This window comes from Pseudophryne corroboree, chromosome 3 (assembly GCF_028390025.1).
Source record: "Pseudophryne corroboree isolate aPseCor3 chromosome 3, aPseCor3.hap2, whole genome shotgun sequence".
Lineage (NCBI taxonomy): Eukaryota > Metazoa > Chordata > Amphibia > Anura > Myobatrachidae > Pseudophryne > Pseudophryne corroboree.
This window is the reverse complement of record NC_086446.1, coordinates 79,596,237-79,610,844: the sequence shown is the minus strand read 5'-3', so window position 1 is coordinate 79,610,844 and position 14,608 is coordinate 79,596,237. Positions and strand designations below refer to the sequence as shown.

Genomic DNA, 14,608 nt, shown 5'->3' with positions numbered 1-14,608 from the left:
AACTGTTTTTGCATGTAGCCCACAAATGTTACACCACTTTATTTGTACACTGAAATTTTGAATTCAGTTTGAACACACCCCACCCAAATCTAAATCTCTGCATGTTACATCTGCCCCACCTGCAATGCAATATGGTTTTGCCCAGTTGCTTGCTTTTTGCTTTCTTACAAACCTCTGTAAAGCACTGCGGAACATGTGTGCACTATATAAATAACTGGTAATAAATAAATAAATAAACCTGAATCAGGCCCAATATATGTGCTTTAGATGAAGGAATAGTTTCTATGCTCTAGCTCAAGGGATTCTCAGAGTGTCACACTTTTTCTTCCTCCACAAGGACTTGATGTGTCTGGTTGTTCAGAGATGAGGAAATCAGGTCTGGTCCTATATGTATAATGAGAGCATTCTGCACCTTCCTGTAGCACTGTATCTGGTAATGATCATTTCTGGCTGCACTTTGTCCTATGTCATAAACATTGATACACAGAACGGGATCTGGTCAGGATCTCGACGGTAAGGATCCCGGCAGTCGAAATACTGATGCCGTAATCCCGACACTGCTCAGAATGCCGGCACCAGCATCCAGAATGAGATCACAATCCCAGCGCCGGCACCCTGACAGCCGGGATCCCAAAGTGACTGCCTGGCTGCCGGAGATGTAAGCCGCGGGTTTGGGGGGTGAGGTTAGGCTAAGGGTGCAGGTGGAGGGTTAGGCTGTGGGAAGGAGGGCTTAGGTTTAGGCTGCGAGGAAGGGGGGTTTGGTTGAGGCATCCATGCCATGCACGGGGATGCGGTTCACTATTAGGGGTTGCCTGTGCTCTGACAGTGAAAACTACACCAAAAAACAAATAAATTGTGTCAACCTTTTTTGTGTAGACCATTTTCCATGTCAACTTTTTCATGTGTCGACCTTTTGTACCTGCTGACCTTTTCCTGTGTCAACCTTTTGTAGGTGTCGACCTAATGCATGTCAACCCACAGATGGAGCCACGCTAATCATGGCTCCGTCTGTGACTAGGTGCGCCCGGCGAGGCGTACCACTGGGAACGAGTGGGACGCGCATGCGCATCCCATTTACTTTGAATGGGAGCATCTCTGTATGCTTGGCAGCGGGCTGAGGCGCAGTTGCGATTAGGCATGCCCCCACCTGCGATACAGCCATGCAATGAGCATGGCTCTATCTGTATGGGGTCAACCTAATGACTGTCGACCTAGACATTGTGGATCTTCTCTATCACACCCTGATGTGACATCCTTACTGTTCCCACTATGCAGTTTTTGGTAATTGTCCAGGTGGCAAAACTATACCATCAGCTTGTGTGTCTGGGATCAAATTTATTATATCCACACAGAGGCAAAATTAATGGTACATTATCTGCTCATGCATCCACCTTCCCTTAACTACAGTATATTCATTAAATCAATAACAACATTATCAGGGACTACACCTACAGCCTAATAGCTGATATATACACCAACATTGTATCTACATTCCACATTTTAATTGGTCAGTGATGATGTCACATTGAGTATGAGGCTGGAAATTTTAAGAAATGATCTAATGCAGATCCCTTATCTCTCACCAGGTTACGTAGCTGTCTTCTAACCTCCGACTGCTGTGGTTTTCTGCGCTCTACTATAACTGTAAACCGCTCTCTGACCAGACTGGACCTGTCAAGGAATTTTCTGCTCGACTCTGGAATAGAACTTTTGTGTGAGGGACTAAGACATCCAGCCTGTATCCTGCAGGATCTTACGTAAGCACTGTTTTAGGGGCATATAAATTTAATATCAAAATTGTATTTTACTCACAGTGCTGGGTATTTCCTGCAGCCACAAGGTTTTTCCTATTCAATTCAAAGCTGTTGCTGATAAAATCCTTATTTAAATGTGAAAATGTTGGGACTCGTGGTTATTCAGAGTTGATTGTAGTTTTTAAGAAATTAGCAAAAACTGCTTCTGATTAACTCAGATGCTGGGAGCCGCCTAGCATGTATGGCGCCGCTTGCGATGCAATCACAATTCAATTGTGATTGCATCGCAAAATTGAGAATTTGAGGTTGACCCCTGCCTGCGTGTATGCATGTGCACGGCCGCCATGTTGCCGATCACAGGAAACGCAGGCAACGTCATAGGGCTGCCCCGATAATGGCAATGACACGCCTGTGTTTCCTGCTCCACTCCACCCCAACGCCACGTCTCCATCTCTTAAAGACTGCCACCTGTCAGTCATTTTACGATCATATCGGGATGCAATCGCATAATGAAAGTTTGCGCATGCGTGATGCACTGACGGACGAAAATCATCTGTCTTAATTTTTTGCAAAAGAGCAATCAGCTCTGAATCAGCAATCAGCCCTTAGTTCATTAGCCCTGGGACATCCCAATTAATAGATAATAAGGCAATTGGCAGTGGTCAATTAGCTTAATTGGGCCAATAATTACATGATATTATTGAGATAACAAAAATGGCAGATTACCCCAAAATAATTATTTTTCATGTTTAAGCACTTTGAAGATTAAGGGGTATATGCAATTGCGGTCAAATTCTGGCTGGAATTCGACCGTTTTTAAATTCGACACAATTCGACAGTCAGACACCCTCCCGCCGGGACCCGAATTCAACATATTCAATAAAAAACGGATTCGCCAGTCCCGCTGTCGGAAAAAACAGACCAATTGACGATAGTGTGCATCCTGGATTCGACTTCATGGATGGCGCAAAAGTGTTTAAAAAAAATCAAGAAAAAAAATGCGTGGGGTCCCCGCTCCTAAGCATAACCAGCGTCGGGCTCTTTGAGCCAATCCCGGTTGTAAAAATACGGGGGGGGGGGGGAATGACAGGGGATCCTCCGTATTTTAACATCCAGCACCGGGCTCTGCGTCCGGTCCTGGTGCAAAAAATACGGGGGACAAAAGACGTAGGGGTCCCCCGTATTTTTCACACCAGCACCGGGCTCCACTAGCTGGAGAGATAATGCCACAGCCGGGGGACACTTTTATACCGGTCCCTGCGGCCGTGGCATTAAATCCCCAACTAGTCACCCCTGGCCAGGGTACCCTGGAGGAGTGGGGACCCCTTAAATCAAGGGGTCCCCCCCCTCCAGCCACCAAAGGGCCAGGGGTGAAGCCGAGGCTGTCCCTCCCATCCAATGGCGGCAGATGGGAGGCTGATAGCCAAGTGACAAAATAAAGACTATTGTTTTTTGTAGCTGAACTACAAGTCCCAGCAAGCCTCCCCCGCAAGCTGGTACTTATGGAACCACAAGTACCAGCATGCGGGGGGGGGGGGGGGACTGTCCCGCTGTACCTGTAGTTCTACTGCAAAAAAATACCCAAATAAAAACAGTACACACACACCGTGATAGTAAAACTTTATTACATACATGCCGACACATACATACTTCCCTATGTTGACACGAAGCAGTCGGTCCTCTTCACCAGTAGAATTACCTGTAAATAAAATGATATTCACAAAAATCCTGTGTAGATCAGTCCTCTTCATAGTTTGTTATCCACGTACTTGGTAAAATAATAAAACGCAAAACCTGATCCGCACACTGAAAGGGGTCCCGTGTTTACACATGGGACCCTTTTTCCCCGACTGCTGAGACCCGCCGTGACTCCTGTCAAAGAGGGTCCCTTGAGCCAATCAGGGAGCGCCACGTCGTGGTACTCTCCTGATTGACTGTGCGCGTCTGAGCACAGTATTTTTTGTACCAGGACCGGATGCAGAGCCCGGTGCTGGTTGTTAAAATACGGGGGATCCCTTGTAATTTTTTTCCCCGTATTTTTACAACCAGGACCGGCTCAAAGAGCCCGAGGCTGGTTATGCTTAGGAGGAAGGACCCCACGCATTTTTTTCAGGGTTTTTAACCCATTCCCACCCCTTCCCACTGAAAAACATGCTCTGATCTCTCCATATTATTTTAGTCAGTAAAAAATATATATATTCTTTTAAAAAATATATTAAATAATACTTGTGGCTCTTAATAGACAAAACAAGTAGATAATACCTTCTAATATAAATAGATATGCTATTAGCAACAACAAAAAAACACACAAAAAAAAGTTTTTAAAATTTTTTATTAGATCCCGCCAGCAAAATGAGGCGTACTGAAATTGACGAAATGACTGTCGAAAAGCACTGTTGTCGAATCGACATTCTTCAATTGAATATACTTTTGTCGAAAAGCCGCATTTTTACCATTGCAGACATGTCGAATTTGACAACTGTCGAATAGCAAAAAGTCGACTCCGAAACGGCTGTTTTTTTGTCAAAAAGTACTGTATTGCATTGTCGAATCATTTTTTTGTGTCGAAAATGCCCCGTTTTTCGACATTTGCGGCAATTCGACAGCAATTGCATATGGCCCTAAAAGTATTTATTTAAGAGCAATTTTTTTTCTTCCAGCAAGGCTCCATAGGATTGCGAACGGGGAAAAGGGGCTGACACCTAAATTAAAACCTGTAATATCAAAGCAAAGCTCCTCCCCTCCCAACAGGCCAGTGAGTTTTAAGTGCCTGTAGTAGTTGGGCAGTTTCAATGGGCTCCAATGTTAATCTCAAGTTAGTTAGGTTTTATTTAATTGTAACTTTTTATTTTAACTTCATAGTTAGTGTGTTAGCTATATGCTGCGTGTGGCAGCATACAGTGGGAGTGTAGCAGCTGAGCCAGATTTCCATCATGCAGCCACATTGGGGGGGGGGGGAGAGGGGAGCTTCCCTGGTGGTACTTTGGTCTCTGTGAGAACACCTGGACTTGGAGGCTTTTATTTAGGATTTTGTAGTGCCATCCACCAAGGCACCAACGAAACCTATTGCCTCACAGGGTCTCTTTACACCCAGATGTGTTGTCAGTAGGAAGGTGTTTGCTCCAGTTCAGAGACAGTTAGATGGATTTGTCTTCTGACACCTAGATGGTGGGTATAATCTCCAGAGGTTACATCATCACCTCAAAAGACCATCACAGAATTTTTTCAGCACTGATCTTCTTGGGTATGTGGAGAAAAGGTGGCATTGTATCAGATTATAAATTCTCTCCTCATGCATCATTGGTACTGTTCCAGCACTGGCATGGAAACTAGGGTTTTTGCTCCAACTTAATCCTCAGTCATAAGATGCATGGCTCATTGCGACCAATCTTTAATCTTCAAACCTTTAACACCAGGTTGTGGGTGGATTACTGTATATTCGAATGGAATCTGTTCAATTAGTGATCCATTGTGTGAATACCAAATTGCTTTCTAACAAATATTTAAAATGCCCGCTCTAATATATATTGTAAACGCCTGCACATCTTATTACCATGTGCCATGAATGTGCGCTATACATTGCAAAACACTGCATCCCATGTGAGAAAACAATACACCCACACATTATCTGAGTTCCAAAGCTCATTGATGTATATATTTGTTATCAAAAGGATATGGATTTAATATATCACAATGTACAGTATATATAGTTACATGATTACAATTCATACAGTAAGCAGTTAATACATACAGTTACAGGCCAGCATACCATACCATTCCCTCAATGCATCTTCCTCTTAATATATCTCTCTCTCTCTCTCAGCAAATAAATACAGGAACTGGTCTAAGAGCAGCTCCATCATCGTCTGGGACAAAACAGCAACTGGCAACTGTGTGTCTCTGTAATGTGATATCTAGTTTTGGGGGAGGGAACTTTCTCATTCATGATGAGTCACTAGTCTGTTCGTATGCTAAACAGGTTCAGCCTTGAAGACATCAAAAGGGCTGGCCTGAGCTTCCTGTCCACCACCTGTTTCTGTAAATGTCTATTGTCCTAATAAAAATGACTTTAGCTTTCATACATTTAATCATAACTCTTTGTTGCAAAGTCCTACAACTTAATAACAAGTATCAAATGAATCTACACATTAATCTGCTTGCTTTAATACCAAATATGACAGGTGTATCTTGCTTCGTTCCAATAATACACACACATGACATTACTCCATTATATAATTTTAAATCATTATGATGTCTGGCGCTTGATATTATTATAATTATGTACTGTATGAAATAAGTGTCGAATCCATCTCTGTGGCATGTCTGTGTAAATGCGCGTGTTACCATATATTGCTGTGCTCGCTGCGCGTATTTGCAAGTATAGGGACTTATATGTGTGGAGTCTGTATGTTCTTTCTATGTAATATTTTTGACTTCGACAGTCCATCCTTTGGCAGTAAACAATAACTGGCATCAATTATTAACAAAAAAAAATATTTCAGACAATAATCGATGACCTAGACACAAGTATGTATTCATTTCGCAAATCAGATGTTTGACCTTATTTGGGGAGGACAGGGAGGAGGACGAGACATCCTCTATATGCACTCAGCAGTCACGGGAACACTGGTTGGGTGTGGGACAACATTCAACCTATAGAGTATGCTGGGACAGTGCTTTGGCCTATAATGTCTGATTTGCGACGAACATTTCACACATACATGTACCTACGTCTTTGAACAGTGATGTTTGGATTCAATTGAGGTTCTGCTGGGTAGATGAAGAAGACACAAATCGTGAAAGTGACATAAAATTTTCATGATCTACATATTCCTATAATTTTCTGAACATTGTTTCCATTTCTGGAACGTATACTAGGTCTGTTTAATAATTGAACAAGGGTTATAAGTAGTGCCTTCCTAAATAACATAAACCTTCGGAGTTCGGGGAGAGCCACTCATAAACCGTTCTTCCACATATATTAATGAGCTCTTTATCTGCAATGTGTGAATAGCCATTGTCTGATTGTCCCTGATTACCTCCGAACTCCATAACTACTAGACCTTTGATTTTTTTTCTGGCTTCAACAAACTGATCGGCTAATCCTGGGATCCTATAAGGAAATTACTCCTTCCTCCAGAACCAGTTCCAGTCCCACACGCGACTCCTCATAAAATAAAAGCCTCGCAAAAATAGAATGTCCTGAAAAAAAATGTTTGTCAGCGGGAAAGAGAAAAAAGAGAAATAGAAAAAAATAACTCTTGTTCATAACAAATCAATTATAATGACTGGTCTTTCTGCAGTCCTTTAGTACGCTCAGGTAGTGTTCAACAGTGCCACCTCTCAGTCTTCACGGAACAGAGTCTCTTCTGATACTTTTGCGATCTCACTCCATTTACGAGTTCCTTCCGGACTACCGACTTTCCTGCAATGGGAATCGTGGACCCAAGTCTCTCTCTCGGCTACTTTCACTGGGATAGTGCTGTCAACAAAACTTGGTATGGTCTTTCTCACCTGTCTATTAGGCAACCTGAGCGTAAGAACAATCACACAGTCTCTTGGTTCGCAATCAAGACAGTTAGTATTGGCATACCAGCAATCAACAGTTTCAAGTTCTTTTGTCAAGTTCTCAAATGCTGGCTCATCTCGATAAAGTACTATACTGTCACCTCATTGGTGTATTTTTGATCATTGTGTGGATCAATCATGACATGAGGTTGTCTTCCAAAAACAACCCAAAAAGTCACAAATACCAAAACAAAAACAAAATTTCGAAGAGGGTGATTCGTTAAGTGAAGATCTGGGAGTGGTTCCGATGCTACATAATACTAGTGGCAGTATCTATGATCACAATAGTCCAATTTCAAGCTTTGCTCCTACTTCTAGGGGTACCATTATCTACACACAAATTTCTGCGCAATTTTTCTTTGCGGTAAACACAGCAGCATCTGTGGCGGCAGGAAATGCCTCTACCCAGTTTGAGAAAACATCAGTGCACTCCAATGCATAACAATAATTCCTAAAGGGTGTTAACTGTACAAAGTCATTGTGTGTTTGCAATGTAGAGTATCATGAGCATAACTCAAAAAAAAAAAATAACATCTCTAAAGGAGAGAAAGAAGGAGTAAATGAAAAAAGAAAAATGTCAGATTTGCCATTCACCAACAGGCATATCAGTGTCTATACAAAATTTCCCTTCACCAGTATTCTCATCCTTCCTCCACCCTTTGTGCATGATAAGGCACACTGCAGTAATACTGGCGTTATCGTGCTGGTGAGATATACTGGGTACGGGCAGAACTCTGAAGGACCTAGGCATGTGGAGTTTGAACTGTAATCCGGTCCATGTATTGTACCACCCTGTGTGAACGCAAAAGATGAAGAGGAAACTGTAGAGAAACAGAATAGAGGTTTGTGACAGATGAGTTTGTAGAGGTGGAGAAGATTTTATAAAAATTTGACAACTGGATTGGGCACTACGGGGAATTGGCTCTACTCCCCTGTATGTTAAGGCAAAAAGGTATTGGCTGTCGGGTGAAGAGGGACAGAAAAGAAAGCAGAACAGAGGTCAATGACAGTGAAGAATTTTGCAGTAGAGGGAATTTGCATGAGGATGACAGCCGGATTGGGCACTACGGGGAATTGGCTCTCAACTATCTTGTTTATCCCCCTTAGATCCTGCACTAGCCTGTAACCCCTCCCCCCACTCTTTTTCACAGGGAAGATGGGACTATTGGCGGTGCTGGATGTCCTGACTAGGAAGCCCCGCTGTAGCAGCTGCTCTATTACAGGGTACACTCCTCACTCTACCTCTGGCTTCAGAGGATACTGAGGGATTTTTGGAGCTATCCTACCATCTTTTACTTGTACTGCTACTGGGGCTACATTCGCCATCAATCCAGTGCCCTGTCCATCTTTGGTCCAAAGGGAACCCGGTATTTGTGAGATAATTTATTCTACCTTTGATGGACATGTGTCTATAACAGTAGAATGCGACATTAGCCTTTGAGGGGTGTCTAGTATATCTTGTACTTCTTGAGCATGGTTCTCAGGTATATCCAAGAAGACACCCTCAGGAGTACAATATATGACACACCGCATTTTACACAATAAGTCTCTGCCGAGTAGATTAGTCGGAGCCGATGCAGCCAGCAGAAAAGAATGTTTGGTTTGCAAGGGCCCTATCATAATCTCTGCAGGTCTACTCAAAGGGTATTGTTGCACTGTTCCTGTTACTCCCATTGCCGAAATAATTTTTCCCATGGTCTTTATACCTGATGTGGAATTCAACACTGACCTGGCCGCCCCTGTATCTACAAGAAATGATGCGGCGTGGCTTGGCTGCCAACTGAGGTGGCTGCTTTCAATACGATCTCTGGCCTGCTACCTTCACAAAAACCCTCCTGGTCACCTTAAACGCGGCCCTCCGCCCACCCCATCAGTACCCCACTCCTAAATCAGCCACCCTCACCCCCGTGGGTAAGCGCCGTGGAATCGGGAGACGGCTTAGGCCGACTCCACGGGTTGCGGCCTACCCACGTCGACTGAGCTGGGACCTCGATTTTGGGGACCTGACGGGCGGCGAGACGGAGCCGCCCGCGACATCCTGCTGCTGTGTCCCCTGCTGTGCTCCCTGTCAGCACCGGACCCGCCGCTCCCCACTGCCGCCTGTTTACCTCCACTACTGGCCGGGACCCGGGGAGGAAGACAAGGGAGGACCTCCGGACACTCAGGCTACGGTGCTGCGCTCATCTCTCCGCCGCCCGCTGCGGACCTCCGGATGCCCGTGCGGCTTTGTCCTTCACTCGCTCCTGGCGCTGCCGGCCTCTCCGCCCCCGCTGCAACTTCCCCTGGGGGCTTACCTGCACAGCGGTGCCCGAGGAGTGTGGCCGCTCAGGTGCCCTGTGTGGCGGCTCCCATGCCGGATCTCCCCCCTACCTGAGCAGAGCTATAGGAGCCCTGGTCACTGGCTGGACCGTGACTAGACTCCCCCTGCCTTCTGTGACCCCTGCATTGCCCCAGGAGGGGGGTGAGTATCCACACAGGTGGCCCATTTATCTAAATATATATATACTTTATTTTATTTTTTTCTCTTTTCATTTTTTCCTCCCTGAAGGGGAAGTTGGGTTCTGTTACACTGCAGGATTCATCTCTGACTGTTTGGCTCCCCCTTGTGGTGAAAGACTCCATTGACACCAGGATTTTTATTTTTTATACTTCCACCTATCTGCTTGACCCTGCCTGTATCTCCGAGCCACGCAGGGCCCCTACAGAACCACAGTTTTCTCCCCTAAGCTGCTACGTGACTCGCCTGGGGCTCTTTATTGACCCCCCAATGTCTCACCCCTAAACGTTCTGTCTCTCCCCCTCTTGGCCTGGAGCCGAGCTACTGGAGCAACCCAGCTACCTACTTCTTTCTCAGTTGTCCTCGTCTCCTACGCCCTCGCAAGATGCCTAAAGGAGGCAAAAAGTCTCAGGGAGCTGACCTCACGCCCTTCCTCACTAAAAAAGGCGCCCCTGTCAAATCTAGACCTCACAATCCCGACCATTCCCATGGACTCTCCGACTCCGAATCTGACGATCTTGTGCCCATTACACGGCGAGACTTTCTCTCCCTTCTCAAGGAAGTAATAGATGTTAAAACTTCTGTCTAAGCCCTCCACGCGCAGAAGTCCGACATTGCAGAGATCGGTTCCAGAACTGACCAACTTGAGAGGCGAGTTGAGGAGGTGGTGACGTTCCAACAATCCGTCGAGACCGACTTCCAGCAGATGCGCCAAGATATTTCTCAACTGCAGGAGGGTCATGAGGACCAGGACAATAGGGCAAGAAGAAACAACTTGAGGATCCGGGGTGTCCCAGAGGATGTAGAGTCCTCCCATCTCGACCTATACCTTAAACGCCTCTTTACCCAGCTCTCCCCTGACACCCCCGAAGATCACCTTCTTCTAGACCGTGCTCACCGTGCTCTTCGTCCTCGCTCACAGGATTCCTCCCGACCCATGGACGTTATCCTCAGAATGCATTACTTTACTGCGAAAGAGGCCATTATGAAGGAGGTTCGCCGACTGCATTCTGTTACCTTCGGGAATGCCCCCTTGCAGATCTTTCAAGACCTCTCCCCGATCACCTTAGCTAAACGCAGGGACTTTAAACCTGTCACTTCGAGACTTTCTCAGCACAACATCAAATACCGTTGGGGCTTCCCATTCCGTATCCTGGTCTGGCATCAAGGGAAATTGCTGACGGCCAGAAACCTGTCTGAGGCTCAATCCCTACTGTCCAAAGTAGGCATTCCCACTGATGGAGACTCTTCCACCGTACCCCCAATCACTTTAAAGCAGAGGATGCTACTTTCACCTCCCCGTTCAGAATGGTCTACAGTCCCGACAACAGCGACCTTTTCAACTCCGCCTCCGGTGACCTGACTTGTCACCAGACCTCATCTTTTGTTACCTGATATCACCAGTTATGATGGTCTATAGTGGCCTTGCTCCCTCTTCAGGGAGCCGTTTGAAGTTGTGTTTAGAACTCTTATGTTTTAACCTTGATAACCTTTAAATTTGCTCAAATAACTATGTTGACAGCATTTATTGTAATGTGATACCCTGCTTTTTCACTCCCTCCCTGCTTTTCTCCTGTTCTTGCTCCACTTGCTCTTCAGTCTTGCCTCTACTTCTTGCTTATCCCTCAGGTTCCCCAAGAGGGGATTGTTTGTTTGTATGTTCCCTCCCATTATTCCCATTGAGATGCACCAATCAGATGCCTTGCCGCGCCCCCTCGGGGCTTTCTGCCCTTTAGCTGACCTAGATGTTCCCCAGACATCTAGTATCCCTTCCTTTTGTCGGCGCCAATGGCCCTGGCCTCGAGTGCCGGATGACCACCTGTCCCTCCCTCCCTTCCGATCTCCTTCTTTCTCCACCTTCTCCCTCCTTCCTGCCACTATATCTCTTGGTTTTCTGTTTCCTCCATGCATCTTTCCATTCCTCCACGCCATCTCTACGGTCCACCACTTTTTCTACTCTGCCTGTCCCTTGGTTGAATGCCCATGGGTCTGCGGGTTCTTTCTTTTAATGTAAAAGGGCTCAATAGCCCCCCAAAAAGAGGGAAACTTTTTGCCTCTCTTAAGCTCCACAAAGGTGACCTGGATTTCCTCCAGGAGACTCATTTCTTGCACAACTCCCATCCTGAACTACGATGTAAGCTATACCCTGACTCCTTCCATGCGTGCGACCATGGTGCCAAAAAACGAGGGGTCGCAATTATGATTGCTCGTCACCTCACTTTTGAACTTATTGAGTCTCATACTGATAAAGAGGGCCGCTTTCTTATATTGGTGGGGAAACGAAATAATAAGCTATGTACGTTGTTTAACATATATGCCCCAAATCAACGTCAAGATCAATTTTTCTCCAAACTAGACACTCTTATATCCCGATTTCGACAAGGAGAACTCATTCTCGCGGGGGATTTTAACTCTGTTCTTAATTTCACACTGGACCGCTCGGCCTCTGTACCCTCAGCCCCCTCCTCGGACTCCCTCAACTCTAGGTCTCTCCTCCGTCTCATGAAATCCCAACTCCTCTACGATTCCTGGAGGATGAAGGATCCGTCTGCTCGGGACAATACGTTTTATTCTTCACCCCACAATTCATACTCCCGCATCAATATGATCCTGCTCAGTTATGAATTTGCTCTGAATCTTCAATCTGCCCATATCCACCCACTTATTTGGTCTGATCATGCTCCTATCTCCTGTGATATTTCAGGCTTACTCCCTCGCCCTCGTCCAATGACTTGGCACCTTAACGATTCTCTACTTCACAACCCTGAAGCCCTGTCCCATCTTCGCGACCAGCTCTCCGATTATTTTGCCCTCAACGACTCCCCAGATGTTTCTAGATCTACTCTTTGGTTGGCCCATAAGGCGGTTTTGCGGGGGCATCTGATCAGCATGGCTTCCAAGAACAAAAAACAATCCCTCACCCAGATTAATGCACTTTCCCTTAAACTCCATGACCTAGAATCCCAGAATAAAGCGTCTCCTGACCTGACTATTTTATCTGAACTTCGTACAGTCAAGGCGGAACTTGACCTCCTTCTTTCTAGGCAAGTGGCTACACATCTTAAATGGCTTCGCCAAATGTTCTATGAGAAGGGGGACAAGGCAGACAGGATCCTGGCTTCACGACTGCGATCTACTAGGGCACGAAACAATATCATATCGATTAGAGACCCCCACAACCATCTGACTCATGACCCTGTTGCCATTAGAACGGCTTTTCAAGCCTACTATACTGACCTGTATAACCTCCCCTCTCCTTCCCTCCCCTCCTCCTCTCCGACCCACGTCGACTTGATCTCTGGCTTCCTTTCCAAAGCTAAGCTCCCCAAAATATCCCACAATGCTTTGGAACATCTTAACGCTGAGATCTCTGCGGAGGAAATTGCTCAGACTATAATGATTCAAAAATCGGGCAAATCTCCTGGTCCAGATGGCTTTACAGCCTTGTACTACAAAAAGTTCTCTACCCTCCTCGTCCCCCACCTCCAGTCCCTTTTTAATCAGGTACTCTATGGCGACCCTTTTCCCTCTGAGATGCTGGAAGCCAGAATTGTGGTGATCCCTAAGGAAGGTAAAGATCCACTTCACTGTGCTAGCTACCGTCCAATTTCCCTCCTGAACCTAGATCTGTAGATATTTGCTAAAATTCTGGCAAACCGTTTGAACCCGTATCTCACATCCCTGATCCATTATGACCAAGTGGGGTTTATTCCGGGTCGCCAAGCGAGGGACAATACCAGACGTGCTGTCGATCTTATTCATATCTCAAACTCCAGGGGATCCCCTACTATTGTCCTCTCTTTAGATGCTGAAAAAGCTTTTGATCGGATCTCCTGGAGTTTCCTCAAATCTGCTCTCGCAGCCTATGGCTTGCCTGGTGACTTCCTCACTGGCCTCCTGGCACTATACTCGACCCCCTCCGTGACAGTATTGATTAATGGTGTCCCATCTGCCCCGGTCCATATCTCTAACGGCACACGGCAAGCATGTCCCCTATCTCCGTTGATTTTTGCCCTTATAATTGAAACGCTTGCCTCCCAAATTAGATCCCATCCTGATATACATGGCGTTCAAGTGGGCCATACCGACTCTAAAATCTCTCTTCTCGCGGATGACATTCTCCTCTCCCTGACGCAACCTGCAATAACACTCCCAAACTTATTCTCGGTCCTCCGATCTTATGGTGTGGTGTCGGGCTATAAGATTAATTACTCCAAGTCGGAGGCCATGCTGCTCCATGTCCCCCCCCCCCCCCCCCCGAGAAGCCGACTCCCTCAGGACAAATTTTACCTTTAAATGGCAAACCAAAAGGATCAAATATCTGGGGATATATCTCACTTCCCATTATGACTCTCTCTTCCGTGAAAACTTCCTACCTCTGTTTTCCAAGATGCAGTCTGACCTCTCATCTTGGAATAGTCTTATTATTTCATGGCTGGGACGGATTATCGCCGTCAAAATGAATATAGTCCCCAAATGGCTTTATCTCTTTCAGACTCTTCCTGTGGCCTCCCTGCCTCCTTCCTTCGCAATATTCAGAAAGCCCTTATTTGTTTTATTTGGAACCACAGGCCCCCGCGTATTGCTGCAAACACCTTGAAAAGACCAGTTTCTGCCGGTGGCAGGGGTCTTCCTGAAATTAAACTCTACTATCTCGCCTCTCATCTCTCCCATATTATAGCCTCCTATGCTCCCCCTGGATCAGTTTCCTGGCTTGATATTGAACCGGCTTACATTTCCCTCCCGGATCTGATCCCCATATGGGGCCTACCTTCCACATCCCGACCCT

General features: G+C 45.9%; 1 protein-coding gene across 5 annotated transcripts in view; it reads left to right on the top strand.

The window, feature by feature from the left end:
* Positions 1-14,608, top strand: part of LOC135054806 (NACHT, LRR and PYD domains-containing protein 12-like) — a 613,159-nt gene that overhangs the window by 247,037 nt on the left and 351,514 nt on the right. For 4 of the 5 annotated variants that reach the window (XM_063958163.1, XM_063958164.1, XM_063958165.1 and 1 more), the window contains one exon: positions 1,587-1,757. In XM_063958163.1, the coding sequence (XP_063814233.1) occupies positions 1,587-1,757 (171 nt within the window). Of the gene's footprint in view, positions 1-1,586; positions 1,758-5,577; positions 5,911-14,608 lie in introns of those variants that run through there. The other variant, XM_063958166.1, reaches the window with a different exon arrangement.